At 45.3% G+C, this 17,463-nt stretch overlaps 1 protein-coding gene across 3 annotated transcripts in view; it reads left to right on the plus strand.

The window, feature by feature from the left end:
- Nucleotides 1-13,077, plus strand: part of KIF3B (kinesin family member 3B) — a 58,101-nt gene extending 45,024 nt beyond the window's left edge. For all 3 annotated transcript variants that reach the window (XM_045362733.2, XM_065522979.1, XM_045362732.2), the window contains 4 exons: nucleotides 5,173-5,286; nucleotides 5,953-6,058; nucleotides 8,235-8,413; nucleotides 9,297-13,077. In XM_045362733.2, the coding sequence (XP_045218668.1) occupies nucleotides 5,173-5,286; nucleotides 5,953-6,058; nucleotides 8,235-8,413; nucleotides 9,297-9,393 (496 nt within the window). In that variant the 3' untranslated portion in view covers nucleotides 9,394-13,077. The remainder of the gene's footprint in view (nucleotides 1-5,172; nucleotides 5,287-5,952; nucleotides 6,059-8,234; nucleotides 8,414-9,296) is intronic.
- The last annotated feature ends 4,386 nt before the right edge of the window (nucleotides 13,078-17,463 follow it).

Here is a 17,463-nt window from a genome sequence, read left to right on the forward strand (position 1 = left end):
CTTAACAGTATTAAATATTCAGATCCATGAACATGAGATATATTTCCATTTATTTATTATTTCTTTAATTTTTCTCAAGAATGTTTTGTAGTTTTCAGTGTATAAATCTTACACTTTTGTTAAATTTATACCTAAGGGTTTTTTGGGTGCTATTGTATATGACATTGTTTTCTTAATTTTGTTTTTGGAATATTAATTACTAGTATATAAAAATATCCGCTGGGCATGGTTGCTCACATCTGTAATCTCATCACTTTGGGAGGCCAAGGTGGACGGATCACCTGAAGTCAGGAGTTCGAGACCAGCTTGGCCAACATGGTGAAACCGTGTCTCTACAAAAATACAGAAATTAGCCAGGCGTGGTGGCGGGTGCCTATAATCCCAGCTACTCGGGAGGTTGAGGCAAGAGAATCGTTTGAACCCTAGAGGCAGAGAATGCAGTGAGCCGAGATTGTGCGATTGCACTGCAGCCTGGGTGACAGAGCAATAATCTGTCTCAAAAAAAAAAAAAAATTATATGTGTATATATAATTGCTTTTTGTCTACACAATGATATTTTTACACCTAAAAAAATTAAGTTTCTTAGTATTTTCTAGTACCCAATCCACATTCAGATTTTCTTGGTTTGCTCATATTAGGAGCTACATATTAGAACTACATGTTACATTTGGTTATTAAGTCTCTTAGACTTATTTTAATCTGAGGCAATTCTTTTTATTTTTTATTTTATTTATTTATTTATTTATTTATTTATTGAAGACAGAGTCTCACTCTGTCGCCAGGCTGGAGTGCAGTGGCGCAGTCTCAGCTCACTACAAACTCCGCCTCCCGGGTTCAAGTGATTTTCCTGCCTCAGCCTCCCGAGTAGTTGGGACTACAGGTACATGCCACCATGCCCAGCTAATTTTTGTAGTTTTAACAGAGACGGGGTTTCACCATGTTGGCCAGGATTGTCTCAATCTCTTGACCTCGTGATCTGCCCACCTTGGCCTCCCAAGGTGCTGGAATTATAGGCATGAGCCACCGCGCCCAGCCAATTCTTTTTATTTTAAAAAATATTTTTCAGTCGAGCATGGTGGCTCATACCTGTAATCCCAGCACTTTGAGAGGCTGAGGCGGGTGGATCATGAGGTCAGGAGTTCAAGACCAGCCTGGCCAAGATGGTGAATTCCCCATCTCTACTGAAAATACAAAAATTAGCCAGGTGTGGTGGCGGGCCCCTGTAATCTCAGCTACTCGGGAGGCTGAGGCAGGAAAATCGCTTGAACCTGGAAGGCGGAGGTTGCAGTGAGCCAAGATTGCACCACTGCACTCCCGCTGGGGCACAAGTGTATATATACATACACACACACACACACGCGCACACACATATTTTTCATAGTTGACTTGTTGAAAAGAGTGAGTCGGATAGCCTGTAGAAATTCCCACGTTGTAGGTGGGAGTGGTGCCTTGTGCCTGTAGTTCCAGCTACTTGGGAAGCTGAGGCAGGAGGATTGCTTGAGCCCAGGAATTCAAGGCTGCAGTGAGCCAAGATTATGCCACTACACTCCAGTCTAGGTGACCGAGTGAGACACCAACTCAAAAGGAAAGAAAAGAAAGAAAAATATACCACATTCTGGATTTGTTGGTCTCTTTCTTCATGGTGTCAGTTAACTTGCATCTCTATCCCCTTTATTTCGCTTTAACTGAAAACTGTCTCTGAAGCACGGGTTCCCAACCTTGGCTACAAACTGAGAAGTTTTAAAAGTTAGTGATGTCTAAGCCTCACCTCAGAGATTCTGATTTAATTGGCCTAGGGCAGTAGTCCTTAAACTTTAGCAGGCATCAGAATTACCTGAAGGGATTGTTAAACACAGATTGATGGGTGTCACACCCAGAGTCTGATTCAGCAAGGCTGCGGCAGGGCCTGAGAATTTTCATTTCTAATAGTTTCCAGGTATTGCTTCTGCTGGTTTGGTGAATGCACTTTGAGAACTCTTGGTCTCTCATGAGGTCTGGGCAAGATATTTTTCAAAACTCTGGAGGTAATATTAATGTGCAGCCTGGCCTGAGAAATGTGGAGCAATGGTTTCAGCCAACAGATGATCTCTTTGTCTGGATCTATTATTTCATTAGTGGGATTACAAAATGACCATGCCTGGCCAAAGAAGAACTTTTCAAAGGGATTTTTTTTTTTTTTTTTTTTTTGAGACAGAGTCTCGCTCTGTCGCCCAGGCTGGAGTGCTGTGGCCGGATCTCAGCTCACTGCAAGCTCCGCTTCCCGGGTTTACGCCATTCTCCTGCCTCAGCCTCCCAAGTCGCTGGGACTGTAGGCGGTAGCCACATCACCCGGCTAGTTTTTTGTATTTTTTTAGTAGAGACGGGGTTTCACCGTGTTAGCCAGGATGGTCTCGATCTCCTGACCTCGTGATCTGCCCGTCTCGGCCTCCCAAAGTGCTGGGATTACAGGCTTGAGCCACCTCGCCCGGCCCAAAGGGATTCTTTTAATGACCAAATTTTAAATTGGGAAAAGAGCCCTTAAAATTAAATGTTTGCACAGGGTGCGGTGGCTCAAGCCTGTAATCTCAGCACTTTGGTAGGCCGAGACGGGCGGATCATGAGGTCAGGAGATCGAGACCATCCTGGCTAACACGGTGAAACCCTGTCTCTACTAAAAATACAAAAAACTAGCAGGGCGAGGTGGTGGGAGCCTGTAGTCCCAGCTACTCAGGAGGCTGAGGCAGGAGAATGGCGTAAACCCGGGAGGCGGAGCTTGCAGTGAGCTGAGATCCGGCCACTGCACTCCAGCCTGCGCGACAGAGCAAGACTCTGTCTCAAAAAAAAAAAAAAAATTAAATGTGGGCAAGGTGCGGTGGTGCACACCTATAATCCCAGCACTTTTGGAGGCTGAGGTGGGCTACTTGCCTGAGCTCAGGAGTTCAAGACCAGCCTGGCAACATAATGAAACCCTGTCTCTACTAAAATACAAAAAAATTAGCTGAGCATGGTGGCATGTGCCTATAGTCTCAGCTACTCCAGGGGCTGAGGTACGAGGATCGCTTGAACCTGGGAGACAAAGGTGAACTGAGATTATGCCACTTTACTCCAGCCTGGGTGACAGAGTGAGACTCTGTCTCCAGAAAAACTAATTAATTAATTAAATGTGTGTGTCGGTCTGTCCTCTTTGTAGGTATGTACATCTAGAAAAAGATCAGGACAAAATATACCAAAATAATAATAGTTATCTCTGGATAGTGAAATTGTGGGTGACTATGTTTTTTACATTTTCTTTTTGTTGTTGTTTTTTGAGACAGAGTATTGCTCTGTTGCCCAGGTTGGAGTGCAGTGGTGCAATCTTGGCTCAGTGAAACCTCTGCCTCCCAGGTTCAAGTGCATTTCTTTTTTTTTTTTTTTTTTTTGAGACGGAGTCTCGCTCTGTCGCCCAGGCTGGAGTGCAGTGGCGCGATCTCGGCTCACTGCAAGCTCCGCCTCCCGGGTTTACGCCATTCTCCTGCCTCTGCCTCCTGAGTAGCTGGGACTACAGGCGCCCGCCACCTCGCCCGGCTAGTTTTTTGTATTTTTTAGTAGAGACGGGGTTTCAGTATGTTAGCCAGGATGGTCTCGATCTCCTGACCTCGTGATCCACCCATCTCGGCCTCCCAAAGTGCTGGGATTACAGGCTTGAGCCACCGCGCCCGGCCGTTCAAGTGCATTTCATGCCTCAGCCTCCCAAGTAGCTGGGATTACAGGTGCAGGTCAACCACACATGGCTAATTTTTATATTTTTAGTAGAGACAGGGTTTCATCATGTTTATCAGGCTGTTCTCGAACTCCTGACCTCAGGTGATCTGCCTGCCTCAGCCTCCCAAAGCACTGGGATTACAGGTGTAAGCCACTGGGCCCAACCTGTTTTTTACATTTTCTAATGAGTAAATAGGATCATTATAACCAGAAGAAAGCCAAATATGTGTTATAAAAAATATTTCTGAAATGTCAAAATAAAGAGAAAATTTTAGCTCCCCAACATATTGTTTTTTCTAAGGAGTCTATTTTCTTTATTATCTCTCTCTCTTTTTTTTTTTTTTTTTTTTTGAGACAAAGAGTTTTGCTCTTTGGCCCAGGCTTACTTGGTGCTCTTTGGCATGATCTCGGCTCACTGCAACTTCTGCCCCCCGGATTCAAGCAATTCTCCTGCCTCAGCCTCCTGAGTAGCTGGGATTATAGGTATCCGCCACCATGCCCAGCTAAGTTTTATATTTTTAGTAGAGACGGGGTTTTGCCATGTTGGCCAGGCTGGTCTCGAACTCCTGACCTCAGGCGATCCACTGTCTCGGCCTCCCAAAGTGCTAGGATTACAGGCGTGAGCCACTGTGCCCGGCCTATATCTCTTTTTATATCTTTTGAGTAAACAGTGAGTCAACCTGTTTCCCACAGTACCCTCTACCTCTGTGCTGTTTGCTCTGTGTCCCTTCCATGTTCATTTCCTTTTGGCATTGTTTTGTCCTGAGGCTTTAGAAGAGTAAAGGCAGAGATGTAATGGGAGACAATCATCACCATAGAGAGACACCACTAGTGGGTTCCAGTTTCCTTGTTTGATGTGTTTCCTGGGCACTTGTCAGGCAGAGACTGTTCGTAGGAATGGTCTTCATTCTCAGTGCTCTCAGGGGCTGAAATCCACTCAGTCCTGCTTTTTATCCTGGCCAGTTAGAATGGGAAATTTTCCAGCTTGGACAACAAGCCATGGGATTGGAGTAAGGCAGTTTAATTTATTCTGTTTTTGGCATTTTGGAGGTTAATGACCTTCGTTAGCACCACCAGTGGCCCTCTAAAAGATACTTCAGGTAGCAAATGTTCACTCCAGTATAGCCCAGGCATCACCTCCCTCTTGAGCCTGTTCACATCCTGCCCCTTCCCAGGCAGAAGTGACCTCTCCATATTTCTAAGACAGACCGCTGTCAGTACCTATTATACCTAACAGGGCTGCACCATTACCCTTTGTTTCAGGCAGGAACCAGATGTCATTTGTGTCTGTATCTCAGCTCTTTGTATGATGTTAGGCCCATAGTACCTGCTGAGTAAATGTTTGCTGTGTGCCTTGACTCTTACCTAATTATTCACCATGCATGAGACCAGATAGCTGACACTTCATATGTATTCTGTGTCTGTTTTCACCTGTTATGTGTGCTCTTATAGGCATCTGATTATAGAAAACTTTATCCCTCTGGAAGAAAAAAGTAAAATTATGAATAGAGCCTTCTTTGATGAAGAGGAAGATCATTGGAAACTACATCCTATAACCAGACTGGAGTAAGTCACTATTAACTTTAAGTATATTTTCAAGTATGAGGGGAAAAGAATGAGTGATAACAAGACCCCTCCAGTCAACAAAGGGGTTTGGTAAGAACACAGTTTGGCTTCTTTAAACTCAAAACCCACTGCATTTCTGATTTTGTAGCTGCCATAGATCCACCAGGTAAAAGTGATGATGAGTGTGGTTTTAGGAATTAGGAGACTTTGTCACTAGTGAGTGAGCAAGTGACCTTTCCAAAGTTCCTGCATTTCTGTTTCTCCAGCTGTGAAGTGAACTATGCTAGGTCACAGGAGGGGCAATTCAGAGCTGTTGTCTTTGTGTGTCATTCTGACCCACAGTATTGAGAAGGATTCTCACTCTAAGTCTGGGTCCTGCTGGAAAGATGGGAGACACCTGGCAGGGATGCAGAGGTGGGGGGTATTGACAGCTATGCTTTGTGAATGCCGTCTAAGAACTGGGCGATGATTAAAATTCCTTCTGGCTTAAAAGATGCATGATGCTCTGAATCAGAAAGCAGCTCAAGCAGAAAACAGAAGCAGTTCTCGTCCCACTTATGTCAGCCCGCAGTCCAGGGAGATGCTTGCTTCAGATTCTATCAGAGTCTTCGAGTTCTGGTTCCTCAGGACTCCAGCCAGGGCTTTAACACTGCAGTTCATTTCCAGGAACCAGCAGATGATGAAGCGGCCAGTCTCAGCCGTGGGATATAAGAGACCATTGAGCCAGCACGCGAGAATGTCCATGATGATTCGTCCAGAGGCCCGATACAGGGTGAGAAGATCCTTTTGTAACAAATAATAAATAAGCCAAGCACAGTGACTCACACCTGTAACCCCAGCAGTTTGGGAGGCCGAGGTGGACAGATTGGTGGATCCCAGGAGTTTGAGACCAGCCTGGACAATGTGGCGAAACCCTAACTCTGCTAAAAATACAAAAATTAGCCAGATGTGGTGGTGTGTGCCTGTAGTCCCTGCTACTTGGGAGGCTGAGGTGGGAGGATTACCTGAGCCCAGGAGGCAGAGACTGCATTGAGCTAAGATCATGCCACTGCACTCTAGCCTGGGTGACAGAGTGAGACCCTGTCTCAAAAAATAAATAAGTAAATATAATAAAAATAATAACGAATAGGCCGAGCACAGTGGCTCACGCCTGTAATCCCAGCTCTTTGGGAGGCTGAGGTAGGTGGATCACCTGAGGTCAGGAGTTTGAGACCAGCCTGGCCAACGTGGTGAAACCCCATCTCTACTAAAAACACAAAAATTAGCCGGGCATGGTGGCAGGCACCTGTAATCCCAGCAACTTGAGAGGCTGAGGCAGGAGAATCACTTGAACCCAGGAGGCAGGAGGCGGAGGTTGCAGTGAGCCAAGATTGTGCCACTGCACTCCAGCCTGGCTGGCAGAACGAGACTCCGTCTCAAAAAAAAAAAAAAAAGTACTAGAGAAAGAGTCCAAACATCCTGTCTGTCATGGCCAGTAAATATTAACAATGAGCTTCAAAATGGCTCTGTGGGAAGACTGGAGAGAACACAGATATGTAGTGACAGGAGATGGACCTGTCGTAAAGAACTTCAGGTACTTTCATCTCACAAAATGTGTGTCAGTCATGTAGTCATTTAAAGGGACATCGAGGACTATTTTATGACCCCAAAATAGAAAAATAGAAGCTCTGCCATGAGAGCCTCTACTTTTTAGTTAAATTAAATTAATTTATTTATTTTGAGATGGAATCTCACTGTGTCGCCCAGGCTGGAGTGTAGTGGTGCAATCTATGCTCACTGCAACGCCCGTCTCCTGGATTCAAGCAATTCTGGTGGTTCAGCCTCCCTAGTAGCTGGGATTACAGGCACATGCCGAAACACCCAGCCAAGTTTTGTATTTTTAATAGAGACGGGGTTTCACCATGTTGGCCAGGCTGGTCTTGAATGCCTGACCTCAGGTGATCCACCCGCCTTGGCCTCCCAAAGGACTGGGATTACAGGCATGTGCCAGCCAACACGCCCAGCTAATTTTTGTATTTTTAGTAGAGACGGGGTTTCACCATGTTGGCCAGGCTGCTCTCGAACTCCTGACCGCAGGTGATCCACCTGCCTCGGCCTCCCAAAGTGCTGGGATTACAGGCGTGAGCCACCGCGCAGGCCTTTTTTTTTTTTTTTTTTTTTTTTGAGGCAGGATCTTACTGTGTCACCCAAGCTGGAGTACTGTAGCACAATCATAGTTCACTGTATCCTCAAACTCCTAGGCTCAAGTGATCCTCCTGCCTTGGCCTCCCGAAGCACTGAGATGACTATGTCCAGCTGAGCACTTGCTGTGTTCTGGGCATTGTACTCAGCACTTGACTGCTTTGTCTAATTAAGCTTCCCCATCTCCTCTATGCAGTCAGTCCTGTTGCTTAAAGGTCAGGGAGTGTGGCAAGTGGCTGAACTAGGATACACAATGTATTAAGTTATAGAGTAATTTGTAACAGAAGTATATATGTGAATATAAAATTTGGTGTAAAATATATCGAAATGTAAACTGTTTTTCTCTGGTTGGTGGAAGCACACTCAATATTTTTTTCTTTTTGCTCATCTGTATTTTATAACTATCAATTTATAACTATCAATAGGGAACTTGTATTATTTTTATAGTGAAAGATTTTCACTTGAAATATTTTAAATGTTTCTGAATCTCTCTTGGCAGCCAGAGCCAAACAGAAGATTACGATTAGTTAGCTCTTTGGGTGCCATTCTTCCGGGCTTTGAGTTCTTTAAAAGAAAGAAAGCAAAAGCAAAAAATTAGGTGGGGTTAGCATTGTAAAACTGCATCACTTCTTTTAGGCAGGCACTTTCTTGGTAGGCCCTGAATAACAAGCAGTTTGCACGTCTGTTCTTGGAGGGGCCCTCGATTGCTTGTACTGCCTGTGTCCAGTTGGAGGCTAACCTAGCTGGTGATGGCTCTGCTTCTGCAGGCAGAAAACATTGTGCTGTTAGAGCTGGACATGCCTAGCCGGACCACCAGAGACTATGAGGGTCCAGCCATTGCCCCCAAGGTTCAGGCTGCATTGGATGCGGCTCTGCAGGATGAAGATGAGATACAGGTGGATGCATCATCCTTTGAAAGCACTGCAAATAAGAAATCCAAGGCCAGGTGAGTGGCTTTGTTGATGTGTGTTTAAACAGAACATGTTTGAATAAGGACAAACCAAAGCAAGAATGCTTGTTTATCATGGAATACTTTGCAGAACACACTAGAAAATGTTGCCATATTACTCCTATGTTTACTTATTTATTCTACAAATATTTATAGTTGAGACACTATGCCAGGTATACTGAATACCAGAATACCTAATGTCCCCAGTCCCTTACTATAAGGTGAATGTGTTCTGGTGAAAGAGCAGTCAGTTTTTCAGTTCTCACGAGGTGTCCGGTAGTTCTAAGTGCTTTACAAACATTCTCTTAATGATTTCCTGTAAAAACTTATAAGGTAAATTTTATAATCAGTCCCATTTTATAGACAGGAAAACTGAAACGTAGAGAATTTGAGAAAGTAGCCATCTCCAAGGAAACCCAGCAAGTAAGGGCGAAAGCGATAATTCAAAAATAGGTAATCCAGATCCATAACCCAGGCTCTGGGCCTCCATGCTAAGTTTATCTCACCCATTTGGTGCAAAAGTGGTAATTGTCTTACTACATTCTGGATTAGAAGTTTTAGGAAAACAATTGGGTGCAGAACCAAAATGGAAGAAGTTCTACCTGCAAACTTAATTTTTGTTACCAATCAAGCTTTGGTTTTAAAGGAAGAACAACTGCTAAGCATCAGAATCTCTTCTCTCATATTCCACACCTCTGTTCTGAGGCCATTTTGGCCATGCCCCAAGGTTCAGGCTGTGCCAGTCTAGTGGTTTTACAGTTGAACGTATCATCATTTTTAGGCCATTGAAGAATGGCCTGAAATGAAATGTTAATGACATCTGATGTGTCAGGGACAGAGATGGGGACATGTAATATAAACACGTGTTTGACTTTTGCAGGCCTAAAAGTGGAAGGAAGTCGGGATCCTCCTCCTCTTCCTCAGGAACCCCTGCATCTCAGCTTTATCCACAGTCTCGGGGGCTGGTTCCAAAGTAAAGCCAGCTCCTCCTCTCCCAGGGCGGAAACAGCATTTGCCTTCTGAGAGAAGAGACTAGCAAAAAGCTGCAGAGAGGACTCGGCCCAGACTCAGAACCGTTCCCCTGAGGAGAAGCGATGGCCTCTTTGCAGATCAACCAGCTTAATCTGGTCAAACGTGCTGTTCCTAATCTGGCACTCAGCCCCTCTGGGAAACATCTTTTAATTAGCATCTCAGAAATGCATGGGTAAGGTAAAGTGCGATAGTCCAAGTGGAAAGCAAGAGAATGACCAGTGACCTTGCTTCCTTCCACCTTGCCTTCTTCTCCCCCTTCCCTTGCCCTCCGTTTCTCTCCTCTCTCCTTTTCCGGCCTGTTCTTTACATGGGGCTCCCTTCTTGTTGAACAATAGGGCAGAATCAGGAGTCCCCTTAGCAGGACCACATCTTCGGAGCCTCGGGATAAAATGACAGTGAGATTGAAAAGTGAAAAGCCTAGAACTTGACTAGGTGCCTGTTCTCGTAGGGAGAAATGAGAAATCGCATTTGAATCCAGGCCCCAGGTGGGCACCATCAGCCGTCTTGCCTCCATGCACCTCAGTAAGAAGTGGATCTGCCTTTGGGGCCTGCCCAGTGAGGAAATCTCTTCCAGTTTCTGCTTCTGAAGGATTCAATGTTGGGAGCAATAGAAATAACATTCCCTTTGCCTCCTCGGAGTATTTAGGGAAATAGCTTCTTTAAAACCTCAAAATCGTGACCATCCTGTCGAAGACCTAAGTCTGTAAGCTGGTGCCATGTCCATACACCATATCACTTTACTCTTCATTTGTCACCATTTTTTCCCATGCACGCGTACTCTGAGCATCCTTGTGTGGGCCCATCCTCTGTGTCCAGAGCATGCTGTGGAGTGGGCCTGTTTAGTGTGAGAAAGGAGGCTTGCTCTGCCTTCTCTGATGGGCTGGAGTTGAGGGAAGGAGCTGTATAGTGGCACTTTGGAATTCCCCGTTTTGTTCCATATTGGTATAGAGAGCAGAAGAGTAGCTAGGCAGATGCAGAGATGGAGACATGAGACTCAGTGCAGTGGGTAGGGAAGACATAACAGATGGAAGCAAAGGAATCCTGCCTGCCTTCAGCAGAGAATTCACTGAATCCTAGAACTGTGGCTCCCTCCAGGCAGAGCCTAAGATGTTGGTGAAGAGTAGCTGCGTGATTGAATAGGCTCAAAGGAGAGTTCAGAATTCCCGTTTACATATTAGTAGTTTGGTTTGTAAGTTTTAGTTCCTTGTATTATTGAGATTCAGAGCTTCATTTTATGTTGGTCATTAGGTGAATATTACTCATTTTTCCCCAAGAGAAGCTCATAAGTGTGTGTGGGTGTGAGAGCACGATGGTGCCTGTGGTCTGTGAATGTGTCCATGTGTGTCTGTAAGAGAGACAGAGACCAAGAACTTGCCCAATTTTAGAAATACACTAATGTGCAGTTGTTGCCTTTTGTCTGTCTGTATTAAAGGCCCATTGAATGACTAATCCAGGCTGGAAGCACTCCCATGTGGGTGTCTGAGTCCACGAGCCAAGCCTGAGGGGACAGTATGAGTCTCCAGGTCTGCCACACTGGTGCACCTTGCTGGCACGGTGCTTCAGGAAGGTGGCGACTCAGGTGGGCCTTGAGTTATATTTTAACTCAGCTGCTCAGTTCCCAGGGCACATTTCTGGATCAGAACCCATGGGAAATAGGAGGTACTAAGTGCAATGTCTTAGCATTCTGCAAGATGGAGATCTGTTGTCCAGCGGCTTATCTCCTTTTAGTAACCCTTCTTTCTGAACCCAGGGCCCTTTTCAGCCTTCCCTCATCTTTTCTTGAGATCAAACCTTGCTTCTTTCTTATTTACTAAGAATTTGCCTGTTTGAATAAGAACAAAACGCTAAGGTGGGTAGCCTATGCTGGTTGTCTGCTGGTTACACGTGTCTCTCACACCACATTTCCTCAAAGCTAATCTGAATTCTGTAGGCTAAAAATATTCATGTAGCAAATCTGAGAATTGAAAACTGCAGATAACCGGCCGGGTGTGGTGGCTCACACCTGTAATCCTAGCACTTTGGGAGGCCGAGGTGGGTGGATCACCTGCAGTTAGGACTTCAAGACCAGCCTGGCCAACGTGGTGAAACCCCATCTCTACTAAAAATACAAAAATTTGCCAGGTGTGGTGGTGCATGCCTCTAGTCCTAGCTACTCAGGAGGCTGAGGCAAGAGAATCACTTGAACCTGGGAGGTGGAGGTTGCAGTGAGTCGAGATCACACCACTGCACTCCAACCTGGGCAACACTGAGACTCTGCCTCAAAAAAAAAAAAAAAAAAAAAAAAGAAAGAAAACTGCAGATAACCCTATACGTTAATACTGGTATCTCGAGGTGACTCTTCTGACCAAGGGTGGTTAAGTGACACATAGAACTTTTCTAAGAGAAGACAGACAAGTTGACAGGCCTGTCTTGTACCCAGCTGTGTTTATGTGGTGGTCTGTGGAAACAAAAGAAAAGAAGACTTAGTTGGAAATGAAGCTGTCCCTTTCCAAGCAGTCTCTGGTGCTTTTCTTCTCTAAAAATGGATCCGATAAATATTTGAATAGAGCAGATTGTAGAATGTTGTGCTGCCACCAGAAAGCTGCTGCTTTGGGTTCTGCATTGAGCCAAATATGTAGAGGACCTACCAAGCCCACTGAGGGACCAGGTTTTCATGTCTCTAATCGTACCTAGAATGTTCTGAGCCATCTAAGGGCCTTTATGCCAGAAGCAGCTAGCAAAGCCAGAAAGCGAGTCTAACAGGATCTAAGATGGCCATCAGGAGAAGGAGTTTGAGACTGTGTGTGCAACCCCCAATAGACCCCCTTTTATTCTGATCTGGAGAATGTATCTGGCTTCATATTTTAAAGTCACATGTCTCTCAGACCCCTGGATTCAGAACCCAAGGCCACAAATCATAGGCATGAAGCACTTTCTTAAGACTGACCTAACGCTGGATTATTTCCCGTCTAATGCCTGCATGCTGCTTGAATTGCTCCACCCACACCTCCATGACCAAGGGCGCCAGAGTGCTGCAGCTCAGGCGTGGGCCGCTCTCTGCTTTTCCTGTCTGACTCTGACAAGTCCTCCCTCACTGAATGTAGAATCGTTGCCAAGTTTCTGAGAAGTGTCGATTCCCTGTTAACGTGGATATCAGTTTTGCCTCACATTTCCCACTTGAGGTTGAGGCGTACTGGAGACAACACCTCAGACCATCTGAACCCCATCAGTGGACGAAAATGGGGCTGTTAATATACTCTAAAAGCCATACTAAAAATGCTCTGAGGGAACTGGCTAAGAATAGTGGGCCTGGCGATTGTCTATCACGCAAGGCTTTGTTTTGTGCTGTTCAGAAATCTGTCATCTTTCTGCCTGCCCTTGTTGCCTGAATGAAATGCTGCTGGGGTTATTTACGAAGGAGTGATCCTGGGGCCGGCAGGAAGCAGTGGGCTTTATGGCTCCTTGAAGTTATTACTGATCTCGACCTTCTCTTTGGCTACCTTTAGACAAAGAATATGCCAATCAATACTTGGGGCTCTAAGTTTTACAATTGATATTTATTTGTATCATCTCTTTGTCTAGGAATGTAAAAGTGATTCTAAACTAAGATGTGTAATAAAAATCAATCAGATTTATTGTACCTACAAAAAGGTGTCCTCATAAATGACTAAGGCTTTTGAAAATGACATGCACGTGGCTGACATCCTGCCATTTTCAATAGACATTTTAATTGAGTGGGAGTGGGAAAATGAAGATTGAGTGGGGATGCTGGCATTATTTAATATAGCAACAAGGGGCAGGGTGTGGTGGCTCACGCCTGTAATCCCAGCACTTTGGGAGTCTGAGCCTGGTGGATCACTTGACGTCAGGAGTTGGAGACCAGCCTGGCCAACATGGTGAAACCCTGTCTGTACTAAAAATACAAAAAATGAGTGGGACATGGTGGTGTGCGCCTGTCATCCCAGCTACTCGGGAGACTGAGGCAGGAGAATTGCTTGAGGCGGAGATTGCAGTGGGCCAAGATTGCACCACTGCACTTCAGGCTGGGCGACAGAGCAAGACTCCATCTGAAAATAAATAAATAAAAATAAATAAATAAATAATACGGCAACAAGGAAAAGATACATAAAATGAAGAAGGACAGAGTGACAGGACAGAGTGACAGGTGCTTTTCATGTTTTTCCATAGAGGTTCCTGAGACTGACCTGGGCAACAAGCATGAAATTTCTTTTAACTTTTGTGTTTTGTTTTAAAAATTATTTTAAATTTACTTTTATATGTCATACTTTAAAATATATGTGCCTTTTTTTTTTTTTTCCAGACAGGGCATCACTCTGTTGCCCAGGCTGGAGTGCAGTGGCATGATCATGGCTCTCTGCAGCCTCAGCCTCACAGGCTCAAGTGATCTTCCCACCTCAGCTGGGACTATAGGTGTGCAGCACTATGCCTGGCTAATTTTTTATTTTTTTGTAGAAATGGGGTCTCACTATGTTGCCCAGGCTGGTCTGTGCCTTTTTTAACACAAAAGTATTTTATGTTGTTTACCATCAGGAAAAGAAGATACAAAAAATGGGCCGCACATTGTCTTTTGGATTCCCGTGCTCATAGGCCTGCTGGAGTGACCCTGGGGGCTTGTGCCCGTATGTTGAGAAGTGGGACTGGGTGGAAGGAGCACAGACCCTGGACTCCAAGCTGGGTTTGAATTCTGGTCTTGCCACCACTTACTAGCCATATGACTGGGAGGAATTTAATTGACCTCTCTGAACTTTAGGGCCTTTGTCTGTAAAGCGGAGTGATGATCCCCACTTTGAAGGGCCATTTTGAGGATTAGCGATACATTTAAAGGAGCAAGTACAGTATGTGGATAGAGCAGCCATGAAAAAAATGTGGTTATTGCTGTGATAATGCACTGTGTTTGGAAAATACCATGAATACTTTGTGTCCCAAGAAACTAGAAGTCAGTATTCGACATACCATCTTTAGAAAATCCTAAAGAAAAACTGTTAACCATTTAGTAATTTGTATTGAGTACCTACTCTGTGTCAAGCTATTCTAGGCACTAGATATATAGACGTAACACCAGGAACCTGCCCACATGGAACTTGCACCTTAATGGGGATGGAGGATGGGTAAATGCTTTTTTTTTTTTTTTTTGAGACGGAGTCTCGCTCTGTCGCCCCGGCTGGAGTGCAGTGGCGCGATCTCGGCTCACTGCAAGCTCCGCCTCCCGGGTTCACGCCATTCTCCTGCCTCAGCCTCCTGAGTAGCTGGGACTACAGGCGCCCGCTAATTGTTTGTATTTTTAGTAGAGACGGGGTTTCACCGTGGTCTCGATCTCCTGACCTTGTGATCCGCCCGCCTCAGCCTCCCAAAGTGCTAGGATTACAGGCGTGAGCCACCGCGCCCGGCAGGTAAATGTTAAGTTAACCAAATGTGCACAAATATATGATTATGAATTGTGTCAAATATCATGAAGTTATATAATAGGTTTTGTTTTTGTTTTTTTTTTTTTGTTTTTTTGTTTTTTTTTTTGAGATGAGGTCTCACTCTGTCACCCAGGCTGAAGTAGAGTGGCATGATCATGGCTCTCTGTAGTCTCCACCTCCTGGGCTCAAACGATCGTCCTGCCTTAGTCCCCCAAGTAACTGGGACCAAGGTGCGAACCACCACACCTGACTAATTTTTTAAAATTTTTTGTAGAGATGGGATTTTGTCATTTTGCCCAGGATGGTCTTGAACTTATGGGCTCAAGTGATCCTCCTGCCTCAGCTTCCCAAAGTGCTGGGATTACACATGTGAGCCACCCTGTGTGGCCAATATAATAGAATATTATAAGAGGAGAGTGGAGACCTAATTTAGATGCGGTGGGTAAAGTAGGAAAGGGCTCTTTGAAGAAATGGCAGTTAACGGTGCGATCTAGAGGACAGGAGTTAGCTGGGCAAGGAGGAGGGAAGGGCATTTGTGAAGGGATGGGGGAACAGTGCTTACCAGGGTTTTGCAGAACAGACTCGAATTTCACAAGAAGGTATCTGCAGTCCCTTTTTACCCTCACTAGAGGGTAGCATGGAGAACTGTAGAAAACATTCCAGTGTAGGACTTTAAAGATCAAACAAAAAATGTAAGGAGCACAAAGGGGATGGTGGCCTGTGCGACTCAGGCAAACGTTTCATAATTGTATTTCCTCATAAGATGCTTTCAAACTGTGTAATGTCCGTTTACTCCCCACCCTTCCAAAAAGAGTTAAGAAACAGCTTGGCTTAGCCTTGATAATTACTAGTTTGGAATAGTTCAGAATCCATTACCCAGAAAGCAAGAGTTCAAAGTATGATTTGAAGAAGTGTGAGTGTGTTCCTGAAAATGGCAGAATTTGCCGGGCGCGGTGGCTTATACCTGTAATCCCAGCACTTTGGGAGGCTGAGGTGGGCAGATCACCTGAGGTCAGGAGTTCAAGACCAGCCTGACCAACATGGAGAATCCCCGTCTCCACTAAAAATACAAAATTAGCCAGGTGCGGTGGAACATCCCTGTAATCCCAGCTACTCGGGAGGCTGAGGCAGGAGAATCGCTTGAACCCAGGAGGCAGAGTTTGCGGTGAGCCGAGATTACGCCATTGCACTCCAGCCTGGGCAACAAGAGCGAAATGCCATCCATCCATCTAAAAAAAAAAAGAAAAGAAAAAGAAAATGACAGAATTATTGGTTGGGCCAGAGGCTAATTCATCAGGGGAAATACAGGACAGATGGGGCACCTGGCAACTTGGAAATTCCTACCAACTCAGCTTTGTTTTTATCTTTTGGATTTTTAAAATTTTAATCAACAAACTACTGAATTTTGGAAACTGTATTTTGAACTTCAAACTGATAATTTAAGTCTTGGGGGCTGTGATTTTGGCAGGCCCTCTTAGAGTTACATCTGATTGACGCTTACCCTGAGAATCTGGTCTCCAAGGACCATGTGGTGGTCACATCTGCCAACTGGGTTGTCAGTGGCATTAGTCAAGGACGTAACTGTAGCTCTTGCAGCTGCTCCTGTTTCATCCTCAGTTTCTTTCACTAGTCTTGTGGTTAACCAGTCCCTGAGTGCTTCAGTTAGGCGTGCCAACTGGGGACTTGCTGTTGGGGTGGAGGAATGGACAGAGGGAGTGATGGCTCACTGCATCTCTGGGGACAGTGCAGCCCACAGGCACTTGTTGAGTGCCCTCTATGCACCAGGTGTCTTGCCCTGCACTGAAGATAGGGAGGGAAGTAGATGTACCGCGGCCCTTCTGAGGAGAGGGGAGGCAGAAACACAAGGATGGCAATTCAGAGCATTTGCTGCCTAGGAGGCCTGTCTCTCCTCACACAGCCCACCCAGTCCTCTGAGGCCGAAGTCGCACAGTCCTCCCTTTGGTTTCTGGGTTATGCCATGTGCTTTCTTGCCCCGCACCTTCACACCCTCACACATGCCATGCCCTCTGCCTAAAACATTTTCTCCCCATTCTTTGCTTGGCTAACTCCTACTCATCCATCAGGAACCAGTTGAATGTCACCTCCTCAGAGAAGTCTTCCCTAGCCATTTGATGTGGTTTTCCCCATCTCCACCTGGCGGTGTGGTATCTCTCACCATGTCTTGTTTCCCTCTGAACCCTTTCCCCAATTTGTAATTGTGTATTTCTTTGCATTGGTCTCCCCAATTAGACCGTGTTCCCTGCAGGCATGTTCTGTTGTCTTCTCTAATCTTGACACTGAGCTGAGTTGGCCGGCTGAATTGGTAACTGACACCTACAACTCAGAACACAGTTATCTGTCAGAGGAAGGAGAGGAAGAGGAAGATTTTGCAAAGGAGAAAACAAAAAATGAGTAGGGGCTAGGTGCGGTGGGTCACACCTGTAATCTCAGCACTTTGGGAGGCTGAGGCAGGAGGATCACTTGAGGCCAGGAATTCAAGACCAGCCTGGGCAACAGAGTGAGACCTCATCTACACACATACACATACACACACAATTTTTACACACACACACCATTTTATTTTGAGGTGGAGTCTCACTCTGTTGCCCA

This window comes from Macaca fascicularis, chromosome 10 (assembly GCF_037993035.2).
Source record: "Macaca fascicularis isolate 582-1 chromosome 10, T2T-MFA8v1.1".
NCBI lineage: Eukaryota > Metazoa > Chordata > Mammalia > Primates > Cercopithecidae > Macaca > Macaca fascicularis.